The sequence below is a fragment of the Mobula hypostoma genome, chromosome 5, assembly GCF_963921235.1.
Source record: "Mobula hypostoma chromosome 5, sMobHyp1.1, whole genome shotgun sequence".
NCBI classification, from domain to species: domain Eukaryota; kingdom Metazoa; phylum Chordata; class Chondrichthyes; order Myliobatiformes; family Myliobatidae; genus Mobula; species Mobula hypostoma.
The window spans coordinates 137,117,427-137,141,192 of record NC_086101.1 but is presented as its reverse complement, the minus strand read 5'-3'; the positions used below and the strand labels follow the sequence as shown (position 1 = coordinate 137,141,192).

The 23,766-nt window shown below is 41.1% G+C and overlaps 1 protein-coding gene across 4 annotated transcripts in view; it reads right to left on the bottom strand.

Annotated features, from left to right (window-relative positions):
* Window positions 1-23,766, bottom strand: part of svep1 (sushi, von Willebrand factor type A, EGF and pentraxin domain containing 1) — a 267,906-nt gene that overhangs the window by 178,826 nt on the left and 65,314 nt on the right. For 3 of the 4 annotated variants that reach the window (XM_063048990.1, XM_063048991.1, XM_063048993.1), the window contains exons 4-5: window positions 3,513-3,671; window positions 934-1,113 (exon numbers count right to left, since the gene is read on the bottom strand). In XM_063048990.1, the coding sequence (XP_062905060.1) occupies window positions 934-1,113; window positions 3,513-3,671 (339 nt within the window). Of the gene's footprint in view, window positions 1-933; window positions 1,114-3,512; window positions 3,672-23,766 lie in introns of those variants that run through there. The other variant, XM_063048994.1, reaches the window with a different exon arrangement.

Here is a 23,766-nt window from a genome sequence, read left to right as displayed (position 1 = left end):
AGTCTGAGGGTGGGGAATAAAATTTCAGGTTGTTGAAATTTCAAATGTTCTGTTTGAAAGGGAGGGGAAGCTGATTCAAAAGGAATTTTCAAAAGAGAGATGGTTTTAACTTGGAAACAGGGCTGGTGGCTAGACTGGCTGCTTTTTCAAAGTGACAGCACACACACAATGGGCCCAATGGTCTCCTTCTGTGTGTCATGTCATCAAGGAATTGGATTTTCAAGGTTGGAATGCAAGCTACTCCTCCACTGTAGTCCAGTATTGGGGGGTTGCCACGAACTGTCTGAGGTACATTTAAAACAAGATATCCGGGCGGGGGGGGGGGGAGCGGACGCCCGGCGCTCGGCCGGGGGCCATGGTCGAGTGGTCGGTGACTTGGGCCGACTGTCCCACCAGAGTAGTCTGGTGAGGAGGGTGTGAGGACACCCAGCAAGACTGAAAAAACAAGACCTGACAAAGGGTGGATGAGCTCCTTGTGAGCCAACGGCCATCTTCCGTGGAAGAGATTAAAGCCTCACCACATATCTACGAATTGTATGCTATGCACTTAGTTAGAAGAGACATGATGAACTTGGGCGCTGCACCGTGTGCCTGGACCTGCCCAAGGCCTCCACCTAAGGAAAGACCGAACTCGAAGAAGCGGCTGCAGCTGGAGGCCGACACGGCCTTGGGCTCGAGTTCGGTGGGGCGGTGGCGGGCGGTGCCAAGGCGGCCAGCGAGAACAAACTGGAGGAGAGGCTGTACTCGGTGCTGTCGCAAGATCGAAGAAGATGGAGATGCATAGCTGCCAACCCTGGATTCCGGACAGCACCCACTGACTGACTGATCCTGTAGTTTATATAATTATTCCAACCGTGCAAGTAATGTAACTGAAATGCTAAAGTGTAGTAATAAGTTGAAAGGATCCAAATGTAATGTTATTGAAATAGTTACCTCTGCATTTGGTATCTGAACCTGACCACTGGCCATTAGATTGACACAGGCGAACATGGGTACCCATGACTTCAAAGCCCAGCTTGCACCGAATTCCACATGCAGAATTGTAGCGGTTATTGCACGTGTTCTGTATGAAGTAACCATTTCGAGGTGGCTGCAACGCTGGGCACTGGACCACTGGGTATCAACACAAAAGATAAGTTAACACATCAGCTCATAAACTGGTAGTTAAACGCTGCTTCATGCAACACATTACATCTCCCATTGTTGGTCAAACTAAGGTTAACTAAGTTCACTCATCCCCTGCTGGTTAGCATTTCATAATGCATTGTTAACGTGGATTGATTCCTGGATTGTTATGAAAACGCTAGAGAAATTAGTTAAGGTAAAGCTAGACAATTTCTAGCACCACACGCAAAATGCTGGAGGAACTCAGGAGGTCAGGCAGCATTTATGGTAAAAAGTACAGACGACGTTTTGGGCCAAAACCCTTCAACAGGACTCTCTTGTTTGTGACTAGACAATTTCTGTTTGGATCCATATTCATGTTTACATCCAGATAATAAACAGCTTTTTGACTGCTTTAAATAACTGATTGGCTAATACTGTACAATGGATTCTGGTTAATTAGGACTAATGGGGATCAATACATTTTGGCTCAGTTAACTGAAGTTTCACAGAAATTGTTATGAAGGTATGAAAAGGGTGAACTACTGTTTAACTGAGTAACAAATTGTGTACTTAACAGAAAAATAGGAAAAAATACAACACTAGCAATACTACTACAGTACTATAAAACTGGGTATTAGTTTGCAAAGTTTATTGATGGAGGAGTTAATTCAATGTACGCTGCTATGTTCTTTTGATTGACTGTAAATGAACAAAATCGGAGAAAACACCAAGTGCAGATAATTGATCCATTGCTTTTTTTGATCCTGATAGGGTTATGTGTTTGTAGCCAAGGGAACCATTCAGCATTCTATAATTAAAAAAAGGCCTGTTTCATCGGCATTGTAGATATCATCAGCACAAAATTTTTGAGGCATATTGGGGAATTTTGTAGATTTCCATGTTTCTGCTCTTACAGCATTTGCACTACCTTTCTCACCATGTGCTTTCTTGAATTAATGAGGTGCCTACATTTCCACTGAGACAACCAACCATCTATTGCTTTAAAATCTTTGTGTTGAGTTTCCTAGCCAGATCCTCTGACTTGTTCTTTTTAAACATGGGTCCACTGACGCTCACACCTCGTCCAGTTACAATGGCAAGCAAATGACCCAGGTCATCTTCAGCATGTAGATCCTTTTGTTTTTGGGAAGTTTCCTGTTGTTCCGTCACCCATTCTTCTCCTAGCTTATCTTGCAGATGTATCAAGAATGCAATTGTGGTTTCCGGCATTCCAGTTTTCTCTGCCAGCTGATGGTGATTGGTGTTAGGTGGACAGCTTTTAATTTGGCCCAGTAGGGTAATTTTTTTGGCTGGGGTTAAATCTTGTTGTGGCATCTGGCATGGGTTTTAATTTTTTTTAAGTTAAAATTTAAAATGAAAAGAAGTCAGAATTATCAAAACTCATTGCTCTTTGAATTGGCATTCATCACCCCAAACAGATAACATAACACAAGCATACACAACTGATTCTAGTTACAAAACTGTTCAGCAAATGTCTCCTATCCCAATTGAACAGCATGGTGTCCAAAATAAACAAAGGGAGCCCTGGCTCTTTTCCCGATTAATTTTCATTCTTTAAGAGTTGTCCCAAGTAAGTGGCTGCCCCGGTTTACTGATGCCACAATTAACTGGAATCCACTTGATATATATGATAGAGAACAGCATCGTCTGTGTTTTAAAATACAATATTGTACTGTCAAGGTTGTCACCTGTGGTTTAATACATTCCTGGAGATTTCACCTTGTGACCTCTTCCGTCCAACTTCCTCACACACTCACATGATCCACTGGTTTATCCTTCCCATAGATATCCGATAGCCAATTCAAACAAATTAACTTTGATAGTTGGTGCAACCGTCTTTTTTAACTTGTACTTCTTCAGGGGAGGAGACAGTCAAGTTGCTACCAATCCAACTCACACACATGGTTTCTCTGCGCCATAGTCTCTCGTGCCTATCAGCTCCAAACAACTCATTTTCCCCCAACACCCGTCGACCTACACTTGGGAAAACTTACAGTTACCAACCCACTTCATCAGAATATGGAGTTTGAAGACGAACCCAACATAATCACAGGGAGAGCAAGCAGGCCCCACACAGAACAGCAATGTGGGTTGAACCCATATAACTGGAGCTATGCTTTTTGTGCCTTTGTGCCACAGGTTAAAAATATTTCTATCACTCATCAATCAAACTCATCAAAGGAAATGAAATAAAGGCCCGATGTTCTAAAGTTGTGGCAAGATTTTTCCCTCCAGGTGTATCTGACAGCAGAGTTCCAAGAGTAGATTTCCAGGAGACTGCCAAGACAACCCTGGCAACCTTGGATCCAAAATATAGGAATTTCTGGATACTGTGGTAGCTGTTCTTACAGTAAGTTTTGGTCCACGTCCTCCCCATGACCCACCTTGACACACCTGCCCTACGAGCCTGTATCCTTCCTCGCAGATGCAGTCCTCGATTGAGGTGCTCCCTGGTCGGGAGGTCTGGTGCTCGCCAGGGCACTTGAGACAGGTGCTAATGCCTCCAGGCTTTCCTTCCGGCTTGAAGGTCCCAGGTGGACACGCTGGAGTAAAGAAAAACAGATTGGAAATATTAATTACTTTAATTATAAGCCACACATTTACAAAGCAATTCCTTCCAGATTTTGTTAGCTTAGGCAGTCGGAATCCTTGCCCTGTTTTCATTGTTAACAGCTGTTTTTATTATTAAATGCAAGAAAAGGAATTAGCGTGCAATTGATGCTTCTCCAGACATTTCTCCAAGGAAAATGGATTGAAAAGGTTTCAGCAAATGTGCATTTATTTCACCTTTATTAAGGAATGTTTATTAGAGGAAAATTGGCCCACAACTGGCGGCAAAACTATCAGCACTCACAGTCATTAAACTGTGAAGCTGACAGCAAACTCCAAATTTCAGTGCATACATACTTAGCACAGTAACCTCTGGCAGCCATTCAGCACTCCTTCACAGTCTGCACTGTTTTATAGCGCAGGCAGGGGAAAACTGTGTCTGCAGAGAAGTTCAGGTATTTAAAATCTATTCCTGTCATAAATTATCCTGAAAATTTTATGTCTAGAGGTGTGAGTGAACTTTTGCATTGTGTACTTAGCTGTAATTTCACTTTAACAAACTTACGCAAGAATAACTTAATGTTACCATATTACAATGTTCTCAAAAATGTTTCAAAGTAAATGGAATTTTAAATAACAAAAATGAACATATTCTTAAAAGAATATGGTTTTCTTTTCTACCTTAATTTTGAAAAATTCTAACCTTTTCCTTATATGTTTAAAATATTAGGTAAAAATTGTGTCTTTTCTTCCTGGTTTACAGACCATGAGAAATCTTTAATGAAGATGCAAGTTTACACCATGAATAACTTTAGACCATTGTGGAGATTTTCCTAAATGTCATTTCAGAATCAGAATCAGAATCAGGTTTAACACCACTGGCATATGCTGTGAAATTTATTGTCTTTGGAGCCATGGTACAACGCAATACATAATAATAGAGAAAAAATGTGAACTCCAGTAAGATTATACAGTATATGTTAAATAGTTAAATTAAATAAGTAATGCAAAAAAAGGAGTGAGGTAGTGTTTAGTGTTCATGGGTTCAATGTCCATTCAGAAATTGGATGGCGGAGGGAAAGAAACTGTTCCTGAATTGTTGAGTGTGTCCCTTCACGCTTCTGTACCTCCTTCCTGACGGTACCAATGAGAACAAGGTATGACCTGGGTGATGGGGGTCCTTAGTGATGGATGCCAACTTTCTGAGGCATTGCTCCTTGAAGATGTCCTGGATAGTATGGAGGCTGGTGCTCATGATGGAGCTGACTAAGTTTGCAACTCCTGGCAGCTTACTTCAATCCTGTGCAGTAGCCCTCCACCATCCCCTCCCTGTACCAGACGGCGATGCAGTCAGTTAGAATGCTCCCACAGTACATCTGTAGAGGTTTGCGAGTGTTTTTGGTGACAAACCAAATCTAATGAAATATAGACACTGTCATGCGTTCTTTGTAGCTGCACCTATGTGTTGGGTCCACGTTAGATCCTCAGAAATATTGACACCCAGGAACTTGAAATTGCTCAATCTTTCCACTCATGATCCCTCTACGAACACTGGTGTGTATCTTGCCCTTTCTGAAGTCCACAATCAGTACTTTGGTCTTACTGACTTTGAGTGCAAGGTTGTTGCTGCGACAGCACTCAACTAGCTGATACATCTCGCTCCTGTACGCCCTCTCATCACCATCTGAGATTCTACCAACAATGGTTGTATCATCAGCAAATTTATAGATGGAACTTGAGCTGTGCCTAGCCACACTGTCGTGGGTGTTGAGGGAGTAGAGCAGTGGGCTAAGCACACAATCCTGAGGTGCGCCATAGTTAATCATCAGTGAGGAGGAGATATTATTTCCAATCCGCACAGACTGTGGTCTTCTGGTTAGGAAGCCGAGGATCTAGTTGCAAAGGGAGGTACTGAGGCCCAGGTTCTGGCACTTTTCAATTAGAACTGTCGGAATGATTGTGTTAAATGCTGAGCTGTAGTCAATAAACAGCATCTTGGCACAGATATTTGTATTGTCCAGGTGATCCAAGACTGTGTGAAGAGCCAATGAGATCACATCCGCCATAGACCTATTGTGGCAATAGGCAAATTGCAGTGGGTGACGGTCCTTGCTGAGACAGGAGTTAATTCTAGCCATATCCACTACTGAATACAGAATTCAAGCCATTGAAGAGAAAATAGGTAGTTTCAAACTGAACACCGTTGTCTTTGATACTAATAGCAAGAAAATTAAAAGGGTGGCATAGTGGTGCATCATTTGGTCCTGATGTCTCTTCGTACCAGCAACCCAGGTATGATTCAGGCTTTTGGAGCTCTCTTTGCGGAGGTTGCACATTCTGTAGAGATAGTATGAGCTTCTCCTGTTTTGCTCCTATATCTCCAAGATGAGCTGGTTGATAGTGTAATTGACTACTGTAAATTATCCCTGCTGTAGGTGACTAAGAGGAGAATTAACTATAGATAAATAAGTGAGGGAATGAATGTGACTGATGGCTTTGCTCTGACTCACTGGGCAAAGTGGCCTCCCTCCATCTTATAAGGAAATACATGTTTAAGCATTTTATTGGGATTCCCAATGATTCAGGTTGGGGAATGCTATGTGCAGCCAAGAATCCTATAATATGGCTTTCCTGTACCAGTGAACCGCTGCTTCACGTGGAAAATCACAGACAACAATTGGAAACTGAATCACAGTTACTTGGACCAGAAAACTTAACTCATAAGTATAAGTATACAAAATACCAACTTAGTACTTATTTCACCTTTGTACACAATGTAAGTTGCAGTTCAATGTTCTGTCACTCACACTTCTGAGTCAGAGGGTTGTGGGTTCAATTCCTTCTTCAGAAACTTGAGAGTGTAATATATCCAGGTTGACAATATAATGCAGTACTAATGAAGTGCTACAATATCAGAGCCATTGACACTTGGAAGAGAAGTTAAACTGAAAATCTCTCCAGGGTGGATTTCAGAAGAAGCAAGCCATTACTTTGAAGAGGTCCTTGTCAATATTTATTCTCTCTTCAACATCATTAAAAGTTAGTAATTTGGCCATTATCAAATGCAGATTGTGGGAGCTAACTGTGTTCAGATTGGTTGCTCTGATTTTTGTGGACAGCAAGAATAAAATAAAATAAAACATGATATACACATGCAAATCCATTCTTTACCCCAGTAAGTTGCAAACTATGCTGTAATTTTCCTTTTGGCTATATTCCTTCAAATAACTTTGATTGCTAAGCATTTAGACAAAGTTGCACAGGACATTTACCAATAAACACTTTCTTCTGATTCATTCTGGAAAATCACTTATATCTGATTTAAGAGATCTGGTCCAATTGACTCCATATCATATTATGCTGATGATTGCTTCAAATTGTTTGACTTCAATAACAAATGCTCAAAAACAACATATTTTCCCAATGTCCCATTCAAGTGATGATCTGCTAAACCATAGTGTTCTGCACCGAAAATAGTCACATGTTGATCAAACCTGCTGCTTAATTGGTTCCAGACCAATTTCATAAGAATGCTTGTGCCACCCTTTTAAGTTTGAACCTGATCTTGGCCCGTACAAGCATGTTTGTTCTGTTGTGTTCAATGAAAGAAAGCTAAACATGGTTTGAATATCTTGGCTGACTTTTCCTTGCTCAAAAGGCTTTGTTTTCACTTCCATTCAGCTTGCATCCCAAATGGCAAAGCAGTCCAAGATATCCTGGAGATATTTTGCAATCACTACTGTTGTCAATTTTGAAGAACTATATTTTCAGTTTTCTCCAGTCCTGCTGAAGGGTCTTGGCCTGAAATGTCGACTGTACTCATTTTTCCATAGGTGCTGCCTGGCCTGCTGAGTTCCTCCAGCATTTTGTGTGTGTTGCTCGGATTTCCAGCATCTGCAGATTTTCTTTTGTTTGCTAATTATGGATGTTTGGCAGAGTTTTATTATGGCTCCAAATTAGGTTAGTGGGTGGGTAGATTCCACTTTTGCCTCTGAGGCAGATGGTTGCAGATTCAAGACTGACTCTATGTAAGAGTTTTATATAATAAGGGAATCAAGGAATATAGGGTTAATGCTGGAAGGTGATGCTATGGTGAAAGATAAGCTATAATTTTACTTGGCTTTGGAGCACTGTCAACAGCAAAACATAAATCAGTCTGCTGTTTACCGATTACAGGTCAGCATTCAACACCACCTTCCTCTTAACACTAAACAACAAGCTTCAAAGCATGGCCCCCAGTACCTCCCCCTGGAACTGGATCCTTGACTTCCTTAATAGGAGACGCCGGTCAGTATGAGTCTGTAATAACATCTCCTCCTCACCTCCTATCAACTCTGGTGTACCTCAAGGATGTGTGCTTAGCTCACTGCTCTACTCCCACTACATTCAAAACTGTGTGTCTAGACACATCTATAAATTTGCAGTTGACACTATTGCTGTTGGCAGAACCTCAGATGTTGACGAGGAGGCATAGAGGAGTGAGGTAGTTCAAGGGGGGTTAGCGGCTTGGGGTTTTGCTCTTGTTGCTGTTTGCATGATTTGTTGCATGTTTTTTTTTGTCCGAGGGAGTGGAGTTTGGGGTTTTGTGGTTGTTCTCGTTGCAATTTGCATGATTTTTATTTTGCACACGGGAGGGTGGGGGTGTTGATGTTCTTGTTGCCATTAGCGCGATTCTTTTGTGCGTGTGGGTTGATGTTTTTCTTTGAATAGCTTCCACAGTTTTCTTTGTCGCATGGCCATCTGGAGAAGATGAATCTCAGGTTTATATACTGCATGCATACTTTGATAATATATGCACCTTCAAACTTGAACCTTGCAGATGAGCTGGTTGTGTGGTGTTATGTGGACTTCAGGAAGGGGAAGTCAGGAGAGCACACACTTGTCCTCACTGAGTGGGTGAGCAGCTTCAAGTTTCTGAGCGTTAAAATCTCAGAGGATCTCTCCTGGGCCCAACACATTGATGCAAGAATGAAGCTTTACTCCGTTAAGCATTTGAGGAGGTTTGTAACGTCAACAAAAACTCCGGCAAGTTTCTACAGATACATGGTGAATAACATTCTGACTGGTTGCATGGCAGCCTGGTTTGGAGCTTCCAATGCACAGGATCACAAACGGGGGGAGAGGGTTGTAAGCCCAGCTGGTTCCATCTATGGCACAGCCCACCCCACTTTAGGACATCTTCAAGATGCAGTGTCTCAGAAAAGCAGCGTCCATCATTAAAGACCCTCACCATCTGGGACATGCCTTCTTACTACCTTCAGGAAGGAGGTACAGGAGCTTGAAGACTTACGCTTAGCATTATAAGAACACATCACCTTCATGATCAGACTTTTCAACAGTCCATAACCCATGGATATTATGTTGTTATTCATCTTCCATTTTTATAACTTACAGTAGCTTTTATAGCTTGCACTGTACTGCTGCAAAACAATTAATTCCATGACATATGTCAGTGATAATAAACCTAATTCTGATTCTGATTGGTGAAGGGGCCACAAAGGGCTAGTGACTACTTTTGCCTCCAATTTTTATTATGTCCTTACAAGAGCATGTATTACTGAGAGAGTCTGCACATTCACAAGTGTCGTCTTTCAGATGGTTCCTTGTTTCTCTCTGGCAAGTAATAAAGACTGCATGACATACGTAGCTTCAAAACAGAAGTGTCCTGTCTTCTAACTGATATTTATACTCAATAAATCAAAAAAACTTGGGAGTTGTCACACAAGTGCTGGCAGGAACTGGCCAATGCAAATTGACATTTCAAAAGTACTTCATTAGCTGGAAAACACTTTAGGAGAACAGGAAAATCTGTTGGATTTAGCTTCAGAGTTCAGGTAGAAATTGAATGTTTCAGGAAAACTCCATGGTGCAATTTCTCATAGATGAAACAGTGCAGTACTTTTGAGGTACACACTGGAATAGGTCCTCAAGCTACCAAATAGAACCTCTCTGAAAAGAAGGAAGGAAAATCAGTAGGAACGTCTATACAGCTGCAATGGAAATTTGCATCAGAATGAACAAATTCACCTCAAAAATCCCACATAGAATTGATATAATTGGGTACTCCTACCACCAATCAACCCCTTAATTGAGTCAGATATATCTTATGTCATTTTTTATTATGTAATCCTCTCAGCCCCCTTTGCTACACTGTCATTGCTTATATCAGGAGATAGTCTACAGGACTGAAGGCTATTATTTCATCTCCCCTAATTGTGTCTCAGCTCCAACTCAGCAGTTACTGAGGAGATGTCATTTTATTGTCAATAATTGCTAAGATTAATGACATCCCCAAGTCACAAAAGGTCTGTGGAATATACAGAGTATAGTTAGTTATTGCAACAGACAGCATGGCAACATATAAGAACATAAAAGATGTGTTGTTTAAGGAAATGTTCAGAGGAATATGGGACAGCACAAGCCCAAATGATAATAGCCTCTAGGTTATCATAATTACAGATTGTTTTCAATTACTGGTCTTCTAAAATTTCTACTCTCCATTCTTTGCAAAATTGGGGAACTACTTTTGGTTGACACTAATTCCTTGTACATGCATCACTGTAGCAGGAATGAATGGCGGATCGGGGAGGGATGACAAATACAAAAACTGAAATAGGAAGCAGAGTTACATTGAAGAAGTTCCAAGCCTTGTTATTTTTCCTGATGGGGGGCTCCTTCCAGTTAGACAGAGACGTAATGTAAAGATTTTTACTCCTCATGTATGTGAAGGATGTAAAAAATAAACTCAATTCAATTCAATTCCTGTATTCATCTTCATTCCAATATTAGAACATAGTTCGTTAAACCTACAATCCTACTGTTTGGTTTCAATTTGATTCCAAATGTTGCTGAATATTTATGCTTGGCGTGCAGGCAGAATAGTAGCGTTCAGTCTGTAGCTTGGGACACAGAATAATAACCCTTCTTCTACATTACAGAATAGATACACAGTGGTAAGGTGGAAGCCAGAGTTCTGGAAATACAACCCAGAGACATAAATCTGATTTCCACTATTGTGGCAAAGGAATTTTGTCTTCTAAAAATACCTTTTCTTAGTAACGGTAAAAGACAGATCATAAAAATATGCTTCATTATGTCCTTCAGGGCTGTAATCTGCTCTTCTCACCTCATCTGGCCTGCATGCAAATCCTTCCCTATTAATATGACCTAAGAACTGATTGTGGTCTTCAGAAAGGGTGAAACAAGGAACACATACCAATCCTCATAGAGGGATCAGAAATGGAGAGAGTGAGCAATTTCAAGTTTCTGGATGTCAGTACCTCTGTGGATCTAACCTGGTCCCAACATATAGATCCGGCTACAAAGAAGGCACGACAGGGGCTATATTCCTTTAGGAGTTTGAGGAGATTTGGTATGCTACCTAACACACCAGAAAATTTCTACAGATGTATTGTGGAGAGCACTCTAACTGGCAGCATCACCGTCTGGTATCCGGGGTGGGGGAAGGGGTGCCACTGCACAGGATCAAAGTAAGCTCCAGAAAGTTGTAAACTAGTCTCTGTAGTATGTAGAACATCTTCAAGGAGCGATGCCTCTAAAAGGCAGCATCCGTCATTAAAGACCCATCACCCAGGACATGCCCTCTTCTCACTGCGACCATCAGGCAGGAGGTACAGAAGCCTGAAGGCACCCACTCAATGATTCAGGAACAGCATCTTCCCCCCTTCCCCCCCCCCCCGCTGCCATCAGTTTTCTGAATTGATATTGAACCAAAGAACAATACCTCACTACTTTTTTATTTCTATTTTTGCACTAATTTTATTTAAATACTTAATATACATACACTTACTGTAATTCGCAGATTTTTTCTTTTCTATTATTATGTATTGCATTGTACTGCTGCTGAGCAGTTAACAAACGTCACAACATTTGCTGACAATATTAAACCTGATTCTGATTCTGATTGTAACAGCTTTCTTGAGTTAGGGTTATGACGGTTGGGGAATAAACGCCAGCATTGCCAGTGACATCCAGATCCCGTGAATACCTAAAAATTTTACAATGGAGAAGGCTGCCAGTCTGCTGAGGGAACTCAGGCTGACACAATCCATTCAGCTTTATTTGTTTATTTTGTTTAGAGGTACAGTACGGAACAGGCCTTCTGACCCAGCAAGCCACCTACTTAACTCTAGTTTAATCACAGGATAATTTTCAATGATCAATTAACCAACTAGCTGGTACGTCATCAGACTGCAGAAGGAAACCCCAGCATCTGGAGGAAACCCTTGTACTCACACTCCAAACTTCAATGCCTGGAGCTGTAGTAATGTTGCACCAACTGCTACACTACCATTATGGACCTGCTCTTTCTGCAGTTATTTTCTCCCTCAATTCATTTCTCAAATTCACAACCAATATTTCCCCACACTAAACAGTGGATTTGTAATAACTTATTCTCAATCCATCTGCCAATTGAAACAGTTTCACATTTGCTTTGTCTAAACTCTTGGCGATTTTTACTTCTATCAAGTCATATCCAAACTTACCCTAATCAGAGGAGAATACTGACTTTTCTAGTTCATCCATATAATTGAACTTCCTTACCTCCAAACCTATTCCACAATTTTTTTTCTGAATACCCCCTGCAAAGTTCACATCAATCCTATAATGAACTGGACACAACTGAACATAATACTCCACTCAAAGCCTTTTACAGAAGTTCGACATAAGCTCTGAGTTTATTACTGGATGGCCCTGATAATTAAACCAGAGATCCTGTTTGTTTTTTAATCTGTCCCATCATTTTGAAGATCCCTGTACACAACATTTCTGTATGCCTTTAGAAATGCATTTGTCTTTGTTGATTCTTCCAACCAAGATGCATCTTTTTGTTGAAAATCAAGTTCATGTTACAAGATGAGGACAATCATAAGTTAACATAAACTTAAAATAACTTAAGTTACATACACGTGCAAAATAAACAACAACAACAAAAAAAGTCCAACAATGAGAGAAAGAAAAACAATAAGATCCAAGGCGGTGTTATGATTTTTCAGGATAGTTCATAAACCTGATGGCAGTGGAGAAGAAGATGTTATTGAACCTTGAGGTGGGTGATGGTGGCATCAAGAAGAAGGCATGAATCAAATGGTAGGGCTCCCTGATGATGGATGCCACCTTCCTGACAAATCATCTTTTGTGGATGTCCTTAATGGCAGGAAGAGTTGTACCATAATGAAAGTGACTGAGTCCACAACTCTCTGTAGTCTCTTACATTCTAGTGCATTGGAGCCTCCACATCTGGCCAAATGTCCAAAGAACCATGAAATAACAGAAACATTAAAAAAGAGGGCTTACATGGCTTTGCAAATTACTGTATGAAATTCTTGTCGTACAGTTAAAGTTTTACTAACACAGCCAAATACAAGTGAGAAGAACAGTTGGATGATCTCCATTATAAATCTTGGGGGCAATACAATCTCACTAATCACCCAAAGCATCCACTAGACATTCATTTCAAGCATTATGGAACAGAAAGAGCAACAACAATTTCTCACCAATGCTGTCAGTGTGAATAATTACACAGTCACTTCAGACACTTTGCTTTTCGTAGAGGGAAGATGGTACTTTTGAGGTGGAATTTATTGCCAGCAAAAGCAAACATTGGGGTGGGGGGGGCGGTGGAATATCAACAGTTCACTACACTACAGCTTCCCTAAACAAGCCAGTCACAGAGACTACCGGTATAAACACAGATGCACACCCACACACACAAATGGATACAAACAATTCATGCACACGTACATTTGCACATGTCTACTGTATGTATATGGATGCACATGGATTTCTAAGAGGGGGTTTTTCTAGAATGCCTATCGGATGGCTTTTTAAGAGCAGCTCATGGTTGAGCCCACCAGGAGATGAACTACTCTGGATTGGGTGTTGTGCAATGAACCAGCATTGATTAGCGAGCTTAAGGTAATAGAACCCATGGGGGAAAATGACCATAATATGATTGAATTCACTCTTAAATCTAAGAAGGAGAAGCTAAGATCAGACGTATCAGTATTACAGAGGAGTAAAGGGAATTACAGAGCCATGAGAAAGGAGTTGGCCAGAATTGATTGGAAAAGAACACTGGCAGGGATGATGGCAGAGCAGCAATGGTTGGAATTTCTGGAAGCAATTCAGAAGGCACAGGATATACATCCCAAAGATAAAGAAGTATTCTGAAGGCAAGATGATGTAATGGTGGCTAATAAGGGAAGTCAAAGCCAACTATAATTGACCAAAAATTAGTGGGAAATTAAGGAATAGGAAGCTTTTAAAAACCAACAGAAGGCAAGTTAAAAAGACATTAAGAAGGTGAAGATGGAATACAAAAGTAAACTTGTCAATAATGTTAAAGAGGATACTGAAAGTTTCTTTGGATATACAAAGTGTAGAAGAGAGTTGAGAGTGAATACCAGACCACTGGAAAATGAAGCTGAAGACATAGTAATGGAGACGGGGCAAAGAAATGCCGGATGAACTGATTAAGTATTTTGCAACAGTCTTCACTGTGGAAGACACTAGCAGCATGGTGGGAGTTCCAGGTGTCAGGGGTCATGAAGTGTGTGAAGTTACCATTACCAGAAAGAAGGTTCTTGGGAAATTGAAAGGTGTGAAGGTAGATAAGTCACCAGGACCAGATAGTGTACACCCCAGGGTTCTGGAAGAAGTTGCTGAAAAGATTGTGGAGGTATTAGTAATGATCACTAGATTCTGGAATGGTTCTGGAAGACTGGAAAATTGTAAATGTCACTCCACACTTCAAAAATGGAGAGAGACAGAAGAAAGGAAATTATAGGCCAGTTAGTCTGATATCAGTGGTTGGGAAGATACTGGAGTCGATTATTAAGGATGTGGTTTCGGAGTACTTGGAGACATGTGACAAATTAGAACGTAATCAGCATGGTTTCCTCAAGGGAAAATCTTGCCTGAAAAATCTGTTGGAATTCTTTGAAAAAATAACAAGCAAGATAGACAAAGGAGAATTGTTTGATTTTGTGTTCTTGGCTTTTGACCGATGCCACACATGAGGCTGCTTAACAAGCTAAGAGTACAGGGCATTACAAGAAAGATTTTAGCATGTATAAAGCAGTGGCTGATTGACAGGAGGCAAAGAGTGGAATAGATTGAAGATTTTCTGGTTGGCTGCTGGTGACTAATGGTGTTCCATAGGGGTCTGTTTAGGGACCAATTCTTTTTACATTATATGCCAATGATTTGGATGATAGAATTGATGGCTTTGCTGCATAGTTTGCAGATGATATGAAGATGGGTGGAGGGGCAGGAAGTTTTGAGGAAATAGAGAGGCTACAGAAGGACTTAGACAGATGACGAGATTGGGCAAAGAGGTGGCAGATGGAATACAGTGTTGAGAAGTGTATGGTCAATGCATATTGGTAGAAGGAATGAAAGGGTTGACTATTTCCTAAATGGGGAGAAAATGCAAAATACTGAGGCAAAAAGGGACTTCGGAGTTCTTGTGCAGGACTCCCTAAAAGTTAATTTGCAGGTTGAGTCTGTGGTGAGGAAGGCAAATGTGATGTTAGCATTCATTTCAAGAGGACTGGAATCTAAAAGCAAAGATGTAACGTTGAAACTTTATAGAGCACTGATAAGACCTCACTTAGAGTATTGTGACCAGTTTTGGGCCCTTAGAAAGGAGTGCTGAAACTGGAGAGAGTTCAAAGGAGGATCAGGAAAATTATTCCATGATTGAATGGCTTGTCATATGAAGAGCGTTTGATGGCTCTGGGCCTGTGTTCACTAGAATTCAGAAGAATGAGTGACCTAATTGAAACCTATTGAATGGTGAAAGACTTTGATAGAATGGATGCGGTGAGTATATTCCCTGTGGTGGGAGGGTCTAAGACTAGAGGACACAGCCTCAGAATAGAGGGGCACCCTTTTAGAACAGAGATGAGGAGGAATTTCTTTAGCCAGAGTGGTGATCTGTGGAATTCATTGCCACAGGCAGCTGTGGAGTCCATCTCTTTATGTATATTTAAGGCAGAAGTTGATGGATTCTTGATTGGTCATGAAGGGATAAGGGGAGAAGGCAGGAGAATGAGGCTGAGAGGAAAATTGGATTGGCCTCAATGAAATGGTGGAGCAGACTCGATGGGCTACATGTCCTAATTCTGCTCCTATGTCTTATGGTCTTATGGTCTATGATCTTATATGTAAGCATATAAAAATGAATGAACACGCTTACTTTTACACATCATCATCCAGTATGAACATATCATACAGGTACATGGCAATTCACAGACACTCATAACAGCTGAAAAGTTATTTATATAAAACTTATTTGTTTTAAAGGCAATGCAAAGTTAAACAATGCAGTCACAAAAGAAATTCTTGTTAACTGAGCCAATGGATGTGGTGGATGCATAGACAAGGGAAAATTCCACTACAATATCCATAATCTGTCACAGACATTACTTTTCATCATATATTTCCTCTTGGTATTTTACACGAGCAGATCAAAGATTATAGCTATCTATTTTTCAATTAACATTTTTTGACTATCTCAGCTATTTTGACTAAAATCGGATCTGTGGACAGCTTTTGTCTTTTGTTGTAAAGGTGGCTAATGGACATGCAATACGACGGAATGTCAACATCTGATTTCCAAAATGACATTAAGGTTATTTTAATTTTCTGATGCACAACTGTAATATTTTCCCTGCTGAAATGTTAGCCACATCTTTGCCTCCCCAGATGCTGCTCAACATTTTGAGCTCTTCCAGCATTCTGATTTTTGCTCCAGATGACAGCATCTGTGGTCATATCTCTCCAGGATGTGTTAGAATTGTCAAACCTGAATAACTAGAATGTGCAATTGGTTAGTAATGTGCAGAGTCAGGTGGTGGACTGTCCAGAGTATCTAAATGTCAAGGCCACCAGATTCAAGGTGGATTAATGGAGTTGAACTATATATCACCCCTGATTAAATTGAACACGAATAAAGCATTCATCCCTTTGAGAATGAATGGCTTATTCCTGCTCTGGTGTTCAAGTTGTGACGAGAATACACATAAAAATTAAGATGTTTGCTGGCCTGGGTTAGCATCAGTGACATCAGCAAGTGGTCTGCCACCTGCCCTCAGGGGAAGGAGAGATAAGGAACAATGGAGCAGCGTCTGGAGATGTGTAATGAAGGGACGGGGAGAGAGAGCTGTCTGGAGCGGCTCCCCCCTTTGAACCTTGAACTGTTTGAAGTGATGGACAGGCGATGCCCCAGCAGGGGGATAAAAAGGGACAGGTTCGCTAAGGCAGGACACACACGCCACCCGAGGTAACGAGACCCTGGAAGCGGTACGCTTCTCACGAGTTGGTGGAAAGTACCAGACAACGGCCAGGGTGGAAAGGTACGATCAGCGGGAACCCGATGTGTGTCCGCCCTTGCCTGGGTGCCGGGTTCACTGCAGAGGATCGACCGCATCTGGAGGAGGGGTCACAGTCGGTGACCTCAGGTGACATCACCAAGGACCCGCCCAAAAGTTGCTTGTGAGCCATCTCGCCGGTCTGTGAGTGAAGCCGTTCTGAATGATCAGTTGTTCCTGTTCTCTCTCTTCCCCCACGTTGTCCATCGCCATGGCAACGATTACTGCAAACTGAACTACTAAACTGGACTGAACTTTGAGTCACTTTGAAATTTGGTCATTTACCCCTAGACAACGATAGAGCTTGATAGATGCTGTTATCTTAATTCTGTGCACATGTGTGGTTATCATTGCTGAACTGTTGCATTTATTATCCTTTCGATTACTGTGTTGCTTATTTCTTTAATAAAACTTTCTTAGTTCTAGTACTCCAGACTCCAACTGAGTGATCCATTTCTGCTGGTTTGGCAACCCAGTTACGGGGTACGTAACAAAGTAGTAAAATTAAAAATTTCAGAATCAGAATAAGGTATAATATCACTGCCATATGTTGTGAAATTTGTTGTCTTTGTGGCAGCAGTACAATGGAATAATAATAGTAGAAAAACATGAATTACAGTAAGTATATGTATATTAATTGTATATACATTGTATGTATATATTGTATATATAATGTATACATATTGCCATTTTGGTTAATGTCTCCCATCCACTACATAATGCACTGGGTGGGCACAGGAGTACATTCAGCCAGAGACTCATTCCTCCGAGATGCAGCACAGAGCGTCATAGGAAGTCGTTCCTGCCTGTGGCCATCAAACTTTACAACTCCTCCCTTGGAGGGTCAGACATCCTGAGCCAATAGGCTGGTCCTGGACTTATTTCATAATTTACTGGCATAATTGACATATTACTATTTAACTATTTATTACTATTTTCTATTACTATTCTATTACTATTTATTATTTCCATGACTATTACTATTTACTATTTACTAATAGTAATATTACTATTACTATTTCTATTACTATTTATTATTTATGGTGCAACTGTAACGAAAACCAATTTCCCCCGGGATCAATAAAGTATGACTATGACTATGACTATGACTATGACTATTAAATAGTTAAATTAAGTAAGTAGTGCAAAAATAGAAAAACAGAAGTAGTGGGGTAATGTTCATGGATTCAATGTCCATTCAGAAATCTGATGGCAAAAGGAAGAAGCTGTTCCTGAATCATTGAGTGTGCGCCTTCAGACTCCTGTACCTCCTTCCCGATGGTAGCAATGAGAATAAGACATGACATGGGTGATGGGGGCCGTTAATGATGGATGCTGCCTTTTTGAGGCATTGCTTCTTGAAGATGTCCTGGATACTATGGAGGCTGGTGCCCTTGATGGAGCTGGCGAAGTTTCCAATTCTCTGCAGCTTATTTCGATCCTGTGCAGTAGCGCCCCCAAACCAGACCGTACGTTCATTCCCTAAATTTGCTGTTTTATTGTTGACTTTTTCCCTCCACTCCAGGAAATAATAAAGCAATTAGTGCCGAGCCGGATCAATAATGCGGCAGTGCTGCAACGATCAGCAATAGGAGAGGAAAGGGACAGGTTCCTATAAAGCTTTTGAGTAAATGCCCAAGTACGGAGACCAACACGTAACTAGGAGAATGCTCAAGAAATATGCAACCTAACAGACGTTTTCTGAAATGTCTTCTCAAGCTGGCGAGAAAGAAGGGTCATTTAACATGAAAGGGGTTGTCATATTTGTCCCTGAGCACAGAGAGACCTGCAGCCTAATTTTGTTCTTTAATTAATGGGAGTTATAGACAAGGGCTCTCCTTATTTGCCCTGAAGAAGATGGTGGTGAGGCTCCTTCCTGAAGCATTACTGTCCATGTGGAAAGGATGCATCACAATACTGTGTAAGATGCAACAATGAGGAAGGAATGACAATATATTTTCATGTAAGGATCATGTGCAATTTGGAGGGGAACTTGCATCTGGTGCCCTTTTCCTTTTAAATGCCAGGCTACAGTTCAGAATATGTTGGTGAACCCAAGAAGAGAACCTTGATGCACACTGCAGTTACAGGTGAGAGAGCAAATAAAAGTGTAGGGTGGTGAATGACTTCACGTCCATCAATAAGCAAGCTTCTTGTTTCTTTTCCATCTCGTATGCAGTGTCCTCAGCTGAATGTATGATGTTCTTCCCATATTACGATGGCCAATTCCTCTCTTAACATTTTCCTGCCAAAGCCATCAATTACCGTGCCAAGATCAACCGTGCTTTTTGTCAAGTTTGACTACATCCACACGCAATTGCCTCCTCTTACTTCCGGGCACAAGTCCAAGTTCAATACTTTCTTACAGAGAGAGCAAATAAATCTCTGTCAGCGCTGAAGTAATCCTGTTTATTTCCCCTGCATCTCCACTAAACAAAAACAACAGAATAGGCAGAGCATTAAGTATTTCAGGGTATGAAACTTCACTAAATCATAGATAGGAATCTTGTGCTCATTTATTGTGACCAAAAAAAGCAGTCCACCATAAACACAAAGTCATCCAAAACAAAGGAATGTGTAGAAATCCCACTGTGGTGCTCCTGGGTGGTTGTGATCCTGGTGTGTACTTTCCGGTGTACTGGGACTCTTTGAGAAACAGTAGTTTGGCCAGTATCTGAACTATACCAAATTATACTTCATTATCCTTCACATTAGCTGATTTCTAAAGAAACAATTAGACTTCTCGCTGAAATCGAACATCTTCCCTTCCAAAAAAGAATTTTCTTTCCTTTTTTCTGGTCTTCTGTTGGTCAAGAGATGGTGTAATAAATTAGTCTAGAGAGATGTGAAGCCATACTCCCTTGGATCACAATGCACAAGAGAACACAAAGGGATGTACAGTAAGTCCAAATATGGGTAGGGATCCTCAAAAGAATTTGAAATGAATTGAATTGTATTGAACTTATTTTTATTTCTTACATCAAAGGGAGTAAAAATCTTCATGTTGCATCTCCATCGCAATGTACAAGTAAGGAAGGGAAAAGTTGGAGGGTATGACCCAAACACCAGGATTGTGTACAAAATTGTTGTGTGTACATGTACGTACAGTCAGATACAATGTAGAGTCAGATATACACTCAGATCAAGGTGTGTTGATAAATATGATGGCCTGGTGAAAGAAGCTGTCCTGGAGGCTGTTGGTCCTGGCCTTAATGCTGTGGTGCCATTTGCCAGATGATAGTAGCTGAAACAGTTTGTGGTTGGGATGGCTGGAGTTTCTGACCAATGAAGCATCAATTCCACATGGTATCAGAGATCTCATTGTCTGCTGTGATTTTCATTTCTCGGTCAGATTTCTTTACAGCATATCATGAGGTTATTCAGCCCATGAAATCTATGTTAGCTCTCATAGTAATCCCATCATTCACCAGTTTTTTTCCTTGCAACCTATCCTTTCACACAATACCCTCCACCATCTTGGTTCTCCTACAACCAAAGTACACAAAGGATAGCTCATAGTAGCCAGTTAGCCTACACACCAGCATGTCATTAGGATGTAGACCATAAGATATTGGAGCAGAACTAGGCCATTCGGCCCATTGAGTCTGCTCTGTCTTTCCATCTTGGCTGATCCACTTCTCTCTCAACTCCATTCTCCTGCCTTCTCCCCTTAACATTTCATGCCCTGTCTTATCAAGAATCTATCAACCTCTGCCTTAAACATTCATAAACACTTGGCCTGCATAGCTGACTGTGGCAGAGAATTCCACAGATTCACCACTCTCTGGCTAAAGAAATTCCTCCTCCTATCCGTTCTAAAAGGTTGCCCCCTCTACTCTGAGACTATGTTCTTTAGCCGTAGACTCCCCCTCCACATCATCTCCACATCCACTCTATCAAGGCCTTTCACCGTTCAATAGTTTTCAATTAAGTCACCCCTTATTCTTCTGAGTTCTACTGAAAACAGGCCCAGAGCCATCAGACATTCTTCATATGAAAAGCTGTTATATCCTGGAATGTTATTTGTGAATCTCCTTTGAACCCTCTCCAGTTCCAGCACATCCTTTCTAAGACAAGGGGTCCAAAACTGCTCACAGTACTCCAAGTGAGGCCTCACCAGTGCTTTATAAACTCTCAACATTACACCTTTGCTTTTATATTCTAGCCCTCTTGAAATGAATGCTAACATCACATTTGCCTTCCTCACCACAGACTCAACCCGCAAATTAACCTCTAGCAAATACTGCACAAGGGCTCTCAAGTTTCCTTGTGCCTTAGGTTTTTTAATTTTCTCTCCATTTAGAAAATAGTCAGCCCTTTCATTTCTTCCATCAAAGTGCATAACCCTACACTTCCTGACACTGTATTTCATCTGCCACTTCTTTGCCTATTCCCCTAATCTATTTAAGTCCTTCTGTAGCCTCTCTACTTCACAAAACTACCTGCCTCCCCACCTGTCTTCATATTATCTGCAAACTTTTCAACAAAGCCATTAATATTCTATCATTCAAATCATTGACATATAATGTAAAAAGGAATCAGTCCTAACACAGACCCCTATGGAACACCACTAGTCACCGACAGACAACCAGAAAAGGCTCCCTTTATTCCTTCTCTTTGCTCCTGCCAATCAGCCAATGATTTATCCACCCTAGTATCTTTTCTGTAATACCAGGGCTCGTACTTTGTTAAGCAGTCTCATGTGTGGCACCTTGTCAAAGACCTTCTGAAAATCCAAGTACACAAAATAAAATTATTCTCCTTTGTCTATCCTGCTTGTATTTCTTCAAAGAATTCCAACAGATTTGTCAGGCAAGATTTTCCTTTGAGGAAACCATGCTGACTATGGCCTATTTTACCATGTGACTTTAAGTACCCTGAAACCACATCCTTTACAATTGACTCCAACATCTTCCAAACCATTGAGGTCAGACTAACTAGCCTATAACTTCCTTTCTTCTGCAGTTCTCCCTTCTTGAAGCGTGGAGTGACATTTGCAACTTTCCTGTCTTCTGGAATCATTCCAGAATCGATTCATTCTTTGGATTTCATGTGGCTTTGACTTCCCTTATCAGCCACAATTGTGTCATCCTGCCTCTAGACTATTTCTTCTTCTTTGGGATATATCTATCCTGCACTTTCCAAAATGCTCCCAGAAATTCCAGCCATTACTGTTCTGCCGTCATCGCTGCTAGCGTCCCCTTCCGATCAGAGTAGTTGAACCCCCAGTGATTTGGGTGGAAACTTATGGAGTCAGAGAGAGGTGTGCAGATACTGTATAAGACAGTACTGGAGATCAAGATCAAACCTAGGTCACTGGAGGTGTGGTGTGATGCTACCTGCTACCACTGTGTCCACCACAGCTACTATCAGAATACTTCAACCATGCTGACAGCCAGTTGCACCAGTTCATTCAACCCTTCAGCCACAGCTTAGTGGATTACCAGCTTGCATCTGGGTCAAGTGATGTGGGTAGAAGACACATTCCAGACATCTGAACCAGATTATTCTGCATATCCTAATGCAGGGTTCCCAACCTGGGGTCCACAAACCCCTCCGTTAATGGTAGGGGTCCTTGACGTAAAGGTTGGGAACCTCTGTCCTGGTGACGAACAATACAAAGGTTGCAAATCTAAAACGAAAACAGAACCTGCTGGAAAAATTCAGTATGTCAGGCAGTATCTGTGAGAAAGGAACAATAAATGTTGTAGGTAGTTCTGAGACAAACTGGAAAGGCTGGTTATCTGAAATGGTTGAACATAATGATAACATTTCAGATGAAGAACAGAGAATTTAGAAATCAAAGTCTTGGTTGTTGGAAGGTGGGCAGATAGAGAGAAACGAATGGGAAGGAATGGTTGTGATAGGGCAGACAGCAAGAAAGGGACAGAGAAACTGGCTGAGCGAGTGAAGTTGAAAATATTTTCATTGCTTGCTCTAGACCATTGATTATCACCCAAGCACATACCACCAATATCTGACCATTATGACCCAAACAACTCAGCCAGGCTCCAAGTATCTTCATCTCAAGTTCTTACTAGATCACTCTGTCAAGTATGGTGTGCAACAACGACCTTATGCTAAAAGGCACAGACACCTTTCACTCAACAGTACTATATTTGGGACCCCTACAGGCAGTCAACTAGAATGGAAGCAAATCATCTCTAGTCCCAAGGCATTGCCAAAGGAACTGGTGAAGAATTGAGTTTTGAGCAAAATCAAGCAATGAATTGTTGCTTCACCCTGAAGGGTTCCTGGATTGCTGCCAGGGAGGAGTTAAAAGACCAGGTACTGTATCATACGTCACAGAGGTTTGATTTGTCTCTACACCTCTCACTGTACGTAACTTCACAGACTCTTAACTTTTCTCAGTTCTAGTGAAAGGCCATTGGCCAGAAACATGAACGCTTGTTTTCTTTCCACAGATGCTGCCTGGCCTGAGGAGTTTTTCCAACATTCAGTTTGTAAGTTTCACTGAACAATTGGACTCTCTGCTTTATGCCAACAATGACTGCTGAGCTTCATGTAGCCCCATTTACTAATATTGCAAGGGAATTCTGATGCTTTGCCCTGTTTGCTTCATAGTAATGTTTTTAAAATAATATAAATTAAATTATGTTTAAGTGATTTTAATTTGTTTGGATTCTGTATTCATTATTTTAAATTTAATTATACAAATTGTTTCAAATAC